This window comes from Salvelinus fontinalis, chromosome 2 (genome assembly GCF_029448725.1).
Source record: "Salvelinus fontinalis isolate EN_2023a chromosome 2, ASM2944872v1, whole genome shotgun sequence".
NCBI classification, from domain to species: domain Eukaryota; kingdom Metazoa; phylum Chordata; class Actinopteri; order Salmoniformes; family Salmonidae; genus Salvelinus; species Salvelinus fontinalis.
This window is the reverse complement of record NC_074666.1, coordinates 51,517,460-51,533,439: the sequence shown is the minus strand read 5'-3', so window position 1 is coordinate 51,533,439 and position 15,980 is coordinate 51,517,460. Positions and strand designations below refer to the sequence as shown.

The following is a 15,980-nucleotide window of genomic DNA, read 5'->3' as shown; positions in this document are numbered from 1 at the left end:
AAGAAGGATCTCTCCAGATCTTTCAGACCGATGCTGGAGCAATGTTCCGATTGGTCAGTTGCCTCACGCCTGTTTTGTCCATTAATGATTTGTTCATCTCCACTGGGTAGATGTCCGGCTGGAGAGATCATTCCCCTCCTCCTTCCTTCTTTTCCTCTACCATCCTCCCCTCGGGAGGAAGAGGGTCATCTCTAAGGTCAAAGTAGAGGGATAGCTCTCTTAGGCGAGATAGATAGATATCAAAGGCATTGTCTACGTCCCATATGCCACCCTATTCCCTTTATAGTGCCATTAGGTTATACATTAGCATGGCTTTGTTAGTAAACACGGGAAAGCGGAATTGACCATTTACACTTCATCGACTGAGTCATGGCACGGGAACTTGGGGTGAGGTTTACACAATTCGGTCATCATGCCGTTCTCTGGGGAGGCGTTGAGATGTCTGAACTGAAAGTGACCTCTTGGACTGAAACAGTTACCACTTCCATATGGAACACAGGGCTGCCATTCTTATTTGCAATTTTCCGTACACACACACACACACACACACACACACACACACACACACACACACACACACACACACACACACACACACACACACACACACACACACACACACACACACACACACACTGTTAACAGATATTAGTGGTCTAGTGTAGTATACATGCATGTTTTCTATCCAAATTTAGTCCATAGCTCAGAGTGTCTTTGAAGCAACGCCCCCCCCCCCCCCCCCCCCCCCCCCCCCCCCCATCAGAGACTCTCCTCTCTTCTCCCAGTCCTTTGACGTTCCCACCATTTAACCCATAATAGTCTAAGCCCTCTGTCGAAGCTGGGGGGGGGGGGGGTGGTTCTACTAAAGCTATATTGAATTGTTTTAAGAAGGTCATACCAAGGATCATTTTTCTATTTGATTTTGAATTTTAAGACCCCTTGAAGTATAAAAAGTAGTATACTGCTATTAGCCAATACAAACACATTGAATAACAGGTTCACTACATGGAACAACAGATAGTCCCCCCCAAAAAACCTCAAACGGAAGTTTGTTCTGAAGTGTCTGTTCTATGTCTGAGAGATACACTACACAACCAAAAGTATGTGGACACCTGCTCGTTGAACATCTCATTCCAGAATCATGGGCATTAATATGGAGTTGGTCCCCCTTTTGCTGCTGTAACAGCCTCCACTCATCTGGGAAGGCTTTCCACTAGATGTTGGAACATTGTTGCTGGGACTTGCTTCCATTCAGCCACAAGAGCATTAGTGAGGTCGGGCTCTGATGTTAGGCGATTAGGCCTAGCTCGCAGTCAGCGTGCCTTGCTCGCAGTCTGCGTTTCAATTAATCCCAAAGGTGTTCGATTGGGTTGAGGTCAGGGCTCTGTGCAGGCCTGTCAAGTTCTTCCACACCAATCTCGACAAACCATTTCTGTATGGACCTCGCTTTGTGCGCGGAGGCATTGTCATGCTGAAACAGGAAAGGGGCTTTCCCAAAATGTTGCCACAAAGTTGGAAGCACAGAATCATCTAGAATGTCATTGTATGCTGTAGCGTTAAGATTTCCCTTTACTGGAACTAAGGGGCCTAGCCTGAACCATGAAAAACCATTATTTTTTCTCCACCAAACTTTACCGTTAGCACTATGCATTGGGGCAGGTAGCGTTCTACTGGCATCCCCTAAACCCAGATTCGTCCGTTGGACTGCCAGATGGTGAAGCTTGATTCATCACTCCAGAGAATGCGATTCCACTGTTCCAGAGTCCAATGGCGGTGTGGTGATCTTAGGCTTGTGTGCGGAAACCCATTTCATGAAGCTCCAAACGAACAGTTCTTGTGCTGACGTTGCTTCCAGAGGCAGTTTGAAACTTGGTAGTGTGTTGCAACCAGGGACAGACCATTTTTACGCACCTAGCGCTTCAGCACTCGGCGGTCCTGTTCAGTGAGCTTGTGTGGCATAACACTTTGCGGCTGAGCTGTCGCTACACAATAACAGCACTTACAGTTGACCAGGGCAGCTCTAGCAGGGCAGAAATTTTACGAACTGACTTGTTGGAAACGTGGCATCCTATGACGGTGCCATGTTGAAAGTCACTGAGCTCTTCAGTAAGGCCATTCTACTGCCAATGTTTGTCTATGAAGATTGCATGGCTGTGTGCTCGATTGTATACACCTGGCAGGGTGAAATAGCCAAATCCACTAACTTGAAGGGGTGTCCACATACAGTACATTCTGAAAGTATTCAGATCCCTTTACTTTTTCCACATTTTGTAACATTACAGCCTTATTCTAAAATATATTAAATAGTTTTTTTCACTCATCAATTTACACACAATACCCCATAATGATAAAGCAAAAACGTTTTTTTTTGCAAATGTTATTTTTTAAATAATAATGACATTTACATAAGTATTCAGACCCTTTACTCAGTACTTTGTTGAAGCACCTTTGGCAGCGATTATAGCCTCGAATCTTCTTGGGTATGACGCTACAAGCTTGGCACACCTGTATTTGGGGAGTTTCTCCCACTATTCTCTACATATCTTCTCAAGCTCTGTCAGGTTGAATGGGGAGCATCGCTGCAAGCCACTCCTGCATTGTCTTGGCTGTCTGCTTAGGGTCGTTGTCCTGTTGGAAGGTGAGCCTTCGTCCCAGTCTGAGGTCCTGAGCAGGTTTTCATCAAAGATGTCTCTGTACTTTGCTCCGTTAATCTTTCCCTCGATCCTGACTAGTCTCCCAGCCCCTGCCACTGAAAAACTATACATTTGCAACAAGAAATTATACATTTGCAACAAGAAAAATTAACTTTGTCATTATCGGATATTGTGTGTAGATTGATGAGGAAAACATTGAATTAAATCCATTTCAGAATAAGGCTGTAATTTAACAAAATGTGCAAAAAGGGAAGGGGTCTGAATACTTTCCGAATGCCCTGTACTTTTGTACATATAGTGTATAAGAAAGATGAGGAAACATTTTTTTTTTTACTTGTATTTGACCCATTCTTTTTGGCACTAAAAAGTCTCCATATACACTTCCATCCATTTTTTCAACTGGTACCGGGGGACCGTCAGACAAGTCTTGTGAGGCCTGTGGGTATTAGAGCAAAACAACCGATGTACGTGTTTGTGAGAGTCTCACCTTTCCACAGAGGGTGAAATTATGTGTAGCCCAAACTATTTGGGCGCTACAGAAAGGAGTTGGCAGATCGGCTGTACCAACTTCAGACAAGTCCCAAGACACTTGTGGGGGCCGCAAAGCAAAATAGAGAAAACCATCATGTTTGCGAGAGTCTCATCTTTCCATAGAGGGGTAATAGTAGTTTTGTAGGCCAAACCGTTTGTAAATTAAAGATGGGATTGTGAGTGGACCAATTTTCGGGATGTCTCATGGTCTGACAAACACCACTCCAGCTTTTGTCACATTTCACCACAGATGCAGAAGTGTGACATTGGCGAATGTGATGGATTGAAATGCATCCAATGCAAAAAAAGACCAGATATCTCTAGCTGAAACTGACAGATTTTAATTGGGATTTTTGCATTATGCTAATTTGATTTCAGCGGGGCACGGACATCAATTTTAGGGGATTAACAGGGCAACAGTAAACATTTCGTCCCCAACAAATGATGCACCAATTGAGATATCGCATGTGACTAACACATTTCAATGAATTACTATAGGTCCCTCCTTGGGCCAATCATTGTAATGTTGTAAATGACGCATCTCTATGGCAACACACATCCTTCACCCAAGTTTTGTCCCAGTGCTGTCTGAGATATCGTGTGTGATGAATGAACGGATGGACAGAGACTGATCGACAGTCCCCTCCCCGATATATTTGTGGGGGACATTAGAGTCTACTAAGTGTGTAGAGGAGAGGACATCCACTCCGGCAGGGCAGGGCCACACCCCAGCCCTGGCAGTGGGACGCAGCTGACGAGTAGCTATGCTGAGGGAAGGTCTGCCTGTCCTGATCAACTTAACTCTCATATATCAGGCATAGGACTCGTGCCTAAAGGCGTCTGCAGGCTTCCAACCGAAACAGTTCAGGAAGAGTTTGTGCATATATTATGACGATATTTTGTGACGTTTTTGTTAGTTTTGGACTTCGGTTAGGGTTTTGCAGGCTGTTCGGGCACACAACATTTTTTCTCAAGGCCCGCTGAAGTTTTGGAGCCGAAGTCTACGCCCCTTCGTTGATAATTGGTGAACAGTAGGGATCCTTCAATAAAGACTATGTTGTCATAGAAACGAGATACGACTTGTTTTCATGCAAATTTTATCATTGAGAAATACTGCACCAAACATCTTAGTTATCTCCCTCACTAGCTTTAAGCACCAGCTGTCAGAGCAGCTCACAGATTACTGCACCTGTACATAGCCTATCTATAATTTAGCCCAAACAACTTCCCCTACTGTATTTATTTATTTTGCTCTTTTGCACCCCATTATTTCTATTTTTACTTTGCACATTCTTCCACTGCAAATCTACCATTCCAGTGTTTTACTTGCTATATTGTATTTACCTCGCCACCATGGCCTTGTTTTGCCTTTACCTCCATTATCTCACCTCAGTTGCTCACATTGTATATAGACTTATTTTTCTACTGTATTATTGACTGCATGTTTTGTTTATTCCATGTGTAACTCTGTGTTGTTGTATGTGTCGAATTGCTATGCTTTATCTTGGCCAGGTCGCAGTTGCAAATGAGAACGTGTTCTCAACTAGCCTACCTGGTTAAATAAAGGTGAAATAAAAATATGTAAAATCTCCTCGGGCAAAAACGTTAAGAATTAATGACCGATTTCCTGAGTGATCTCAGATTAATTAATAACAATTTTTAGGAAGTTCTTTTGACACTTTTTTCTCGTTCTTCAAGCGAAGGTCATTTAAGGGAGTATGCGAGCACACTCGTTCGGTTCGCTTAGCCGACATCGGCTAGCCGCCAGCCGAACTGAAGCATACAGACGCCTTAACCCACCATACCGTATCCATAGAAATAGAATCCATTGATCCATGGATTCCATTTCTATTGCCTTATCTCAGCTTATTATCTCACCTTGTTAGAGATCACCCATCTCTCTGTCTTTTCATATTTTTTTTCTTCCCTCTCTCCTCTATTGTCTTTCCCTCGCACCTCATCCCGCTTTCTTAACTTCTACTTGGTCACCATCCCGGATCCGGGAGCATCCTCATCAGTAAAAAAGGTGACTAGCATAGCCTAGCATTGTGCCACAAGTAAATACTAGCATATAAATAGGTCCAAGACACCAAATGAAAGATACACATCTTGTGAATCCAGCCATCAGTTCCGATTTTTTAAATGTTTTACAGCGAAAACACAATATGTATTTCTATTAGCTAACCACAATAGCAAAAGACTCAACCGCATATTTAAAAAAAAAAATTACCGCATAGGTAGCTATCACAAAACCGACTAAATAGAGATATAATTAGTCACTAACCAAGAAACAACTTCATCAGATGACAGTCTTATAACATGTTATACAATAAATCTGTTTTGTTCGAAAATGTGCATATTTGAGGTATAAATCATAGTTTTACATTGCAGCTACCATAAAAAATATCACCAAAGCAGCCGGAATAATTACAGAGAGCAACGTGAAATACCTAAATACTCATCATAAAACATTTATGAAAAATACATGGTGTACAGCAAATGAAAGATAAACATCTTGTGAATCCAGCCAATATTGTGGCCTGCTGGAGGTCATTTTGCAGGGCGCTGGCTGTGCACCTCCTTGCACAAAGGCGGAGGTAGATGTCCTGCTGCTGGGTTGTTGCCCTCCTACGGCCTCCTCCACGTCTCCTGATGTACTGGCCTGTCTCCTGGTAGCGCCTCCATGCTCTGGACACTACGCTGACAGACAGAGCAAACCTTTTTGCCACAGCTCGCATTGATGTGCCATCCTGGATGAACTGCACTACCTGAGCCACTTGTGTGGGTTGTAGACTCCGTCTCATGCTACCACTAGAGTGAGAGCACCGCCAGCATTCAAAAGTGACCAAAACATCAGCCAGGAAGCATAGGAACTGAGAAGTGGTCTGTGGTCACCACCTGCAGAATCACTCCTTTTTTGGGGGTGTCTTGCTAATTGCCTATAATTTCCACCTTTTGTCTATTCCATTTGCACAACAGCATGTGAAATTTATTGTCAATCAGTGTTGCTTCCTAAGTGGACAGTTTGATTTCACAGAAGTGTGATTGACTTGGAGTTACATTGTGTTGTTTAAGTGTTCCCTTTATTTTTTTGAGCAGTGTATAATGACAGGCCTGATGGAAACAGAACATTTGTCAGGGAAATTTCCAAATGTCAACAAAACAAAAATAAGCGAGACAAGGTAGGATCTTTTTGTGTCTGTAAAATATATTATTCAAGAAATGTCGGTGGAAACGTTTTTATACTCAAATATTTATATAATAACCATCGTGTCGAAGTAAACTTGGAGTCACGCGATGACCTGTTGTGTGGTCCTCCCACTACGACTCGTCGGTAAATCGTGCAGTTTGTTAGGCTACAGATTAAATAAATGATGATGAACTTCACAGGGTGGTGAAAGTGCAAGGTGATGAGCTTGATGCTCCTTTCCAATAAATGTCGAGGGTCTTATTCTGGTGCCATGATCATCGATGCTTGGCTGCCATTTGACGAATACAAATAATGTCGCTCTTTTGTCAATAATAATCTCATCAAGTAGGCTATACCCGCACTGTATCTGTGAGCTGTTGGCTAGAGCACACGTGCCAATACTAGTGTATATAATGATAAAAAAAATTGTTAGAAAACCATCCGTATTCGGTACATGGGAATTTAACTTAAAAATATTTTTTCATGTGCATTACATCATCACGCACAGCCTTTTATCCCCCCAAAATCAATTTGATAGAAACACATCTCTGGTGGGGATGCAGATTTTAGAATATTTGCATGAAAATATGTCGCCAACCTAGCTAGTGATACAGTAGAGGGGGTTTTCATTGACAAGGGAAGCTATCAGTTTGGGAAATCAATAAGTCTATTGTGTCATCGACCACAACATAAAGCCTCATGGGAGTTTTTTTTTATGTGCTGTGGTATTTCCCAGGGGGGCGCAAGTTCTGTTTTCCAAAACCACCTGTGAGTGAAAGCTGTCCCAGCCGCCGTAAAGGTTTCACTATGATTCGCACAGTACTGAATGTATTGTCTGTTCAGCATCATTACTGTCAGACCATTCAACCACTGACTAAAGGGATTTGATTCAAGGGGATCTTTAAGAACATTTTGATGGTGTCTTTTTCTGCAGTGTACGGGGATTCATAAAAGGTCATGTGGGTTGTAGGTGACGAGGATCGCGAGTTTTAAATATGTAACTTTTTGAGTGACCTAACCAAATTCACAAAGAAATGTGTGTTATAGATATGTCATTCTCTTTGAAAGCAAGTCTAAAAAGTGGTAGATAGATATGTTCTATGTGCGTTATTTCTATGCTTCCCATTCTTAACTTTCGTTTTGCTTCTTTTACTTTCGGTTTAGTACACCAGCTTCAAACAGCTGAAAATACAATATTTTTGGTTATGGAAAATATATTTCACAGCAGTTTAGATGGTAGAATGATTCTCTACACTATACATGCTTGTTTTGTCACATAAACTGAAATTAGGCGAACTATTAACATTTTTGCAACCAGGAAACTGGTAAGTTTGTAATTTCCACATTTACATTTCAGACTTGATTTGCCCTAACAAAAAATGTATTAATCCGTACAAAAATGTCCATTAATTATAATACACATAATAATCCATCACATTTTTTGTCGCTGCAGGATTATTTTCCTGCTGTAGCAAACTGGCTCAAATTAAGATCCTACATCTGTAAAATCTTGACATTTCAAACAAACAATGAACACCCAAGAATAACCACACACATCATACTTCTGACTTTCGAGCCACTTTGACAATGCTCTAATTTCACCGCTTACTGTCTGTTTCTGTGTACAGAACTCCACTAGACAAACAAATATATCTGGTTCTGTGCTTTAAAAGGTTTATCTATTGTGTTGAGGAAGTGATGATTTCCACCAGGATTTATGATTCTGTGGTCATCTCATTTCCCTTAATTCTGCGTCAATATTTTGCATCAATAGTTACAGATGACTCCTCTGATGATATAAATAAGAAGACCATTAATTCGCTTTTAAAGCATGACCATTTCAGTGGAGCTGAACACATCTTTATTGTGGTCTATTTGTGCTAATTTAGATGGAGATATAATTCCTCTGCAAGTCTGTATATTGAGTTGGCCTGGCCTGGTCTGTCTGTCTGTCCTTCAGTCCCGTATATTGTTCAGTTAAAGACAGAATGGCTCAGCAATGGAGCATTCCCATAGTGCTGCTAGGAGGTAACACTTAAGATACAAGATCCCCTATGATCCGCCTCCTGCCCTACCAACACAGCCCAGCATCTGCCCACCAGCATAGCATAGATGTCCACTGTGTTGTGCATTGGCTGTGTGTGTGTGTGTGTGTGTGTGTGTGTGTGTGTGTGTGTGTGTGTGTGTGTGTGTGTGTGTGTGTGTGTGTGTGTGTGTGTGTGTGTGTGTGTGTGTGTGTGTGTGTGTGTGTGTGTGTGTGTGTGTGTGTGTGTGTGTGTGTGTGGTGTGTGTGTGTGTGTGTGGAGGGGGGATTTAGTATTTTAAACATGGCTTCGTTGTTATGTCTGCCCAGGCTTTGATGTTCTCCAAACCTCCAACTAAGTGCCGCTCATTTTGGGTAACTCTGGAGAGGGAGAATCACTTCCAGATTGGGCTTCCTACTCTGTATGATTGGGTGTTGGGTTATAATGGCAGGGAGTGGCAATGACAGGGGGAAGGGATGTTAGGAGTACCTCTGCCTGACCGTCAGCCACTAGACGTGGGCCCTGGGCACTGGAAACACACACATGCAGAACGCATGTACGTACACACACACCACACACACACACACACACACACACAGGGTTGGGGAGTAACGGATTACATGTAAGGGATTACAAAAAAACGGTATTGTAATTAGATTACAGATACTTTTGAAAAACTAGATGATTACTTCGAGGATCACTTTTCAATTCAGAAAGGATGTTTGCGGAAAAAATCTTTGACGCTGTTTTTTTCAATGCCATTCAAATCAGCATTGGAAAAAGGCGCAAGTTTAAATTCATTCCACGTGAGCGAGCCTGACCGCAATTCAGAGACCACTATGACACACCAAATGTGTTTGATGGATCACGGGAAAAGGGCAGGAATAGGCTTTTGTAGGCAACAGTCCAAGCTATGTCTTCCAAAGGTGCGACTGCTGTCGGCATCCAAAGATTATCCACCTTGAATAAACGCTTGGAGGTAAGGATGACAGCAGTGGTGTAGTCTATGGCGATACGGATATCACTTACTATTGATATCTACATAGCGCATTGATGTAAAATGTTCTCTTGCAACAGCTGCATAGTGCGGATCCCAGCCTATGGAATAAAAGTGACACTTTTATCGCTCAATCTAATTCATGCTGATAAAAAAATATATATATATTGATTCTTGAAGAATAAAACTTATAAATGCCTCATGAGCTTAGTTCAACTGTCACACTCCATGAGAATCCAAAAAAATAAGTTTGTTTTACTCCACTGTTTGTAAACAATGTAAATGTAAATAAACACTGTATAGCCTCAAAACATGGTTTAAATAATAATTTTGAACAATTGAAACAAACGTTACTGAGTTTGGGTAATCCAAAAGTTATGTTACCGATTACAATTTTGGACAGGTAACTAGTAACTGTAATGGATTACATTTAGAAAGTAACCTACCCAACCCTGCACACAGACACACACACACACACACACACACACACACACACATGAAACTGTCTCAAGTCTTTTTATAGAAACCATAAACTTAGTCATCCAGAGAACTATTGAAACGATTTCCACCCCTGGCCTGGACCCATAAATAAACACATAGCCAGTTCCGGGATCAAAAATAACGTGAAAGTTTCAGGTCTCATTTTGAAGACATCCTGTGCCACCTCAAACAACCCTTTCACTCGCTCTGCACTGCAGTCGGGTGTGGGTTATTTCCCTACCTTTAGATTCAGGCTCTATACCCCTGCTCACCTCCAACCTGTCTCTCACCTTTGTATGTGTTGAATGCGTGTGTATGTGTTGGTGGGGTGGGGTGGGGGGGGGGGGGGGGGGTAGTGTTGAGAGTATGTGCAGGGGGTGCAGATGGGGGTATGTAGGTATTGTTGACAATGTGTATGTGTTGGGGGGGGGGAGGGGGGTAGTGTTGAGAGAATGTGCGGATGGGGGTATGTAGGTATTGTTGAACATGTATGGGTGTGTGTTTGGGTGTGTGGGTAGTGTTGAAAGTGTGTCTGTATGACTAATGCCGCAGCCCCACCACAGCGAGGCTCTGGCTCAGTCTGTCTCAGTGTGGTTCAGTGTGGCTCAGTGTGGCGGTGGTACAGTGGATTGGTAAACAGTCACAACTGTCTCCCATCTCGCTCATCTGTGTACTTGCCTGTCTATGTCTGCAGCCCAGAGGCTCAACCTGGGATTTCACAGGGGCCACATATAGACTACACTGTATACGGTGGGAACAGGCTCTCTATTGTAATGAATAGTAGATGACATTACAACCATAGTTGTGTCCTGTACTTAACAGAATGGTAATTCATGGTAACTTGCGATTGATTCACACGGGAAGGGAGTGTTTTATCAGTGGTATTTTATGTGTTCTCCTCATTCATGTGGTGACAATGTTACAAAAATATCAAAACTAGCTTGACCCTGATTATGGATTTTTCTCCGCTTTTTTTCCCACCTACCTGAAAGCCCCAAAGACCATTCAATCGAAACGATTCTACTTCATTCAGCCATGAGATATAACAGAGGGTAGACCTAGAGGAGGAACAGAGAAGTGAGTGTGTTTTAATCTAAATAGAGAGATTAAAGACGTTACTCTCAAAGCACTCTGGCCGTGCTCTAGAAAGGGCCCCTAATTTCCGCTTCAAAAAACCCTACTTAGGTCTGTGAAAACCAAAGAATACATTATGCGCAAAGTGTTTCATCAGCATAGGGAATGAAGCGGCAGAGACAAGGGTCAAGGTGTAGCCTATTGGCCGTCGGGGGGGGGGGGGGAGAGGCCATCATCCATCATTAATTCCTAGTGATGTCTCAAACACCATTACCTCTTTTATTTAACACCGGATTCCTGTTCAAACACAACCCCGCGCCAGATAAAAGGCAATAACAATATGCTAATAGATGTCCTTTTAAGTGAAATTAGATTACTGCAGGAGGAGCACTGTGCATTTGCCGTACTTTAAAAAGGTTTAATATCTAATTGGAATTTTGTCTTTGATGTTATCGGAGACCGAAGATTGTAGATTGGCGTTGGATTGAAGTCTTGCGTTCATTTCACCTCTTTCTAGGTGCATGCGCACTTTTGTGCTTACGTGTGTGTTCGTTTGCACTCACTCCAATGCGTGTACACACTAGTCGGTCTCTGTTACAACGACAGAATCGCAATTATGTCTAAGTTGTGTGTGTGTGTGGGGGGGGGGGGGGGGGGGGGGTTAAATAGAGGGAGGCTGATAATTATACGTTAAAGGAGTGCGCTCATTTGGTCTCTCGGAGTGTGTGTAAAGGAACACACATAGTGAACCACTTCAAGGACGGCTAATTTCCTTTCGGAAAGGAGAGACATCAAGAAACTGAAATATAAAATTGTGTGGCGGCTCTAATGTTACAAGGAAATGGTACATCAACCTCAGACCTTGAAACGGAACCAGTGGTCCTAGACGGTTTTTCTGGTCTCTTACAGATGAGAGAGAGAGAGAGCTAAAGAGAGAGAGAGAGACCTAAAGAGAAAGAGAGAGAGAGAGAGAGAGCTAAAGAGAGAGAGAGACACAGCTAAAGAGAGAGTGAGAGGGAGAGAGAGAGAGAGATGCCCTGCTCCTGAATATACTGTAGACCACGTGGTTTGTCAGATGCAAAAATACTCCTGAGATCCAGTGTTAGGAGGTTTACGTTTGATGTGATCAGGTGATAGAGGGGAATGTTGAAAGTATGTTTTAATGCGCGTCGCCGCGCGTGGGAAGAACTGCCTTAAAGTGATAAGGCATTCGCTTTGTAAAACAGCAGGGGGCAATGTGAAGCAGCAGGACGAGCATCTCTCAGTAGCGCTGCTGCTGGAGTCTGAGCAGCGGGGGAAACTTTTTCATAAATATGTACATACACATGGAAATCAATGCCTCTGCCAAACCTTCACACACACACACACACACACACACACACACACACACACACACACACACACACACACACACACACACACACACACACACACACACACACACACACACACACACACACACACACACACACACACACACACACACACACTGAACAAATATGAAAGGCTCTGCTATTGCAACTGTGTCCAAGAACGGGCGAATACCTCCAACATGGTAACCGCTGTGACATATCATATGTCACACAGCATGCTGTTAGCATTAGAAATAACTGGATTTCACGTAAGTTATTGAAAGCCATTTGTAAACAGAAACATGAAAGCAAACAAGCTCTCACGCAACCTCCCTTGATCATCAAAGGCCTATCGATCAAATGTACCCCCACACCCTCCACCCCTCCCTGAATCCCCAGCCAACCCAATGGGAGCAAATGTATTCAGCCTCCAAAGCACATCTGTTTGTTCCAAGCCATGCTTAAAATGACGACCGCCTCTCATTCTCTCTCTCCTTCTCTGTCTCTCTCTCACACTCTTTCTTTCTTTCTTTCTTTCGTGCTCTCTCTCTCTCTATCTCTCTCTGTTGCAGTCCAACAAAGTTTCGGTGGTCCAGCAGTCTCACGGGATGCACCCCCTGACGTCCCTGTTGCCGTACAGCAACGACCACTTCAACCCCAGCCCTCCTCACCTGCCCACAGACATGAGCCAGAAAGGTAGGTCACCCAATCATCTCCCTCATCATCATCTCCCTCATCATCTCCATGTCCCTCATGATCATCATCTCCCTCATGATCATCGTCTCCCTCATCACAGTCTCCCTCATCACCGTCTCCCTCATCATCGTCTCCCTCATCACCGTCTCCCTCATCACCATCTCCCTCATCATCGTCTCCCTCATCAACTTCTCCCTCATCATCGTCTCCCTCATCATCGTCTCCCTCATCATCATCTCCCTCATCTTAACTCACACTAGCCAGATGAGTGGGAAGGCTTGACTTCTCCTGTCAGTCACCATAGCAGAGTAATACAATAGTACACGGTCCTTCTCGATTCCCATTCTATATGGTCATTATTTCACCTGTATCTAATTGAAGTACGTAGTACTTCCATCTGAATTTGAACAACAATCCTGAAAGAAGAATATGGTTCCCCTTTCACAATCTACTTGGGCCGATGCCTCTGTGGAGCCTCTCACTTCTCTTAAGTCAGACCTGTACTGTGCCACTGCTATGACCTTACCATGAAAAACTATGGGCCCTTATTAATAGCATATTACTTGGGTCTGGAGTTTTTCCTGGTCAGTTCACACAGTCATGGAAAACTCCTGGCCCTGTGTTGTGCTGCTGCCGTCTTTCCCGAACCTCCACACACACGCACGCACGCACGCACGCACGCACGCACGCACACACACACACACACACACACACACACACACACACACACACACACACTTCCACCCCTGGTTCCTGAGCTGCAGCGGTGGAGCCGTGTGGAGCCGTGTGGAGCCGAGCAGCAGCTGCATCCCAAATGACACCCTATTCCTTATAGGCCCTGGTCAAAAGTAGTGCACTATCTTGGAGAAATGGTGCAGCCCAGAGACAGGCCCTTCTTTCCAGTGAGCCTCCAGCGGTCCCACCACCGCACTTGAAGTGGTCCCTTCCCCACGAGGGGCCGCTTGCCACACAACCCCCTCTCAAACACACACACACACACACGCACACAGCTGGGAGCAATTAGGGTGACAATCACACAGGGCCATCTCGGCAGCACACAAGGAAGGTTCTGCTTAGCACGCTACTCTTACACAGTCGCTCGCACACTTGGCTCGCATAGTCACTCACAGACCCACACCCACCGCGCTCACTCCATCACACTTCTAAACATCTCCCACGAAGATGCTACTCAAATCCAGAGAGAGAGAGAGAGAGGTGACAAATGTGTTTGAGTTCATCTTTGTCAATTCAATGGATCCGATTCATTTTCAGTGGGATGAAAATGCCATTTTAACCCGAACACAGCCGGAGTCACACTTTAATTAACAAGCCAATGAAAATGTCATCTTGCATCACTCTGGTAAAGACTGACTCTGGCTGAATAGCAATCAGTGTTGGAGTGTGGCTGTAGTTTGGCCAAGACTGGGTCTGTCTGTCAGTGCCGCTGCCTGCGTCAGGGCCTATCTCTGTCCACTCTGAGAGACGGGCAGGCGCAGAGAGACAAAACCCCCTCTCACAGACAGAGCAAGGCAGCAGGCCCCAGCCCAGACAACCTCTCTCAGTTTCCAGCTGGAATTCCCCTGCTCTCCCATTCCTTTTCTAGACTGGGGCTGAGCGGTGTAGCAGCTAGGTAACATGCCAATGCCCAGGGGTGACGCGAGGGCCGAGAACCAGTGACTCACCCCATAATGAGAGGTCTGGCCCTACCTGTACACAGCTGATACCTCCTTACCTCCTTCTGACACCATCTCACCTCACCCCTGTTACTGTGCTACATCCTCTTACCTCAGACACCATCACACCTCACCCCTCTTACCACACACCTTGCGCTGCAGGCCTGCCTCAGTATCCTCACATTGATTTCACACAGTACCTTACTTTGCAGTGTACAGAGACTGCAGCTGACAATCAGTCGGAGTTTCCAGCAGCTTCTCTGACAAGTGTCCCTTCAAGTACTCTCCATCCATGTTCCATTACCCCACTCGGTCAGCCAGTCAGTCTGCATGTCAGTCAATCTGTCAGTCAGTACATTTACGACAGACATTGACTATTAGTCATTCGGTGTCAACCATCATACCAAACGATCAAAGTCAGACCATGTCGTCACGTTTGTTTACGTGTGCAGCTTTGCCATGCACTAGGGTGAAGTACAGAGTGAAAAATAGAAAGTACAGGAGAAACGAAAGCTACTGTAATGCACTGTACTCTACTCTACGGGTCTTTGGGTCTTTTTTCAGGCACAGCACAAGAGCTACTGTCCAGTCATTTTGGATTCCGATACAATAACAGTTTCTCTTTCTGTGGTTTTGGCTACAGTAACAGGTTGTCAGTATTGAAATGCTCTTTTGAGCCGTGTATCCTAGAAACCTATCGAGGGGTTATTTGACTATGCTGTTTTATCTTGCACCTGAAAGATTCAGTTAACTGAACGATCTTGTGTCTGATGTCTTTTCACAGATGTTTGTTTCAATGTATTTGATGTTTTTCTTTACTGTCGGAAATGTTAAAGAAACAAAACAGTGCAATTACTACATTTTAACCGATAAATAAAACAAAAGTGACATTTCATTTTGAATTTACCTGGATAGATTCAAGTTAAAGTTAAATGTAGTTATTATTTTTTTAAAGGGTAAGAAATGATGTTGACTCCGTCATAAACGCATTAAATATCAAGCGGGGTTAAAGTTGTTTCTGGAGACTTATTGTGACGTAACTGTGTTGGGAGAGTAGAGATTGAGACCGCGCAGTGGTCTGTACACGAGGGACAGAGGCTTTTTTAGGAGGAAGGGAGGGACGAGAGAGGTACATTCCAGTCCTTCAGATTTCTAAATGATCCAGTCCAGAAACAGGCCTGCAGCGACGGCAAATTACAGTAATCTGCAGCATTCTTCTGCAACAACTATAGGTTACCTTCGGGTTGCGCTTAAGTGCTAGGTGCTCGCTGTTGACAAAGGACTTCCTTTGAAAGGCACAGAGAGAGCC

General features: G+C 43.9%; 1 protein-coding gene across 10 annotated transcripts in view; it reads left to right on the top strand.

The window, feature by feature from the left end:
- LOC129820815 (transcription factor 7-like 2) overlaps nucleotides 1-15,980 on the top strand; it is a 65,800-nt gene that overhangs the window by 28,186 nt on the left and 21,634 nt on the right. For all 10 annotated transcript variants that reach the window (XM_055877832.1, XM_055877824.1, XM_055877814.1 and 7 more), the window contains exon 4: nucleotides 12,875-12,998. In XM_055877832.1, the coding sequence (XP_055733807.1) occupies nucleotides 12,875-12,998 (124 nt within the window). The remainder of the gene's footprint in view (nucleotides 1-12,874; nucleotides 12,999-15,980) is intronic.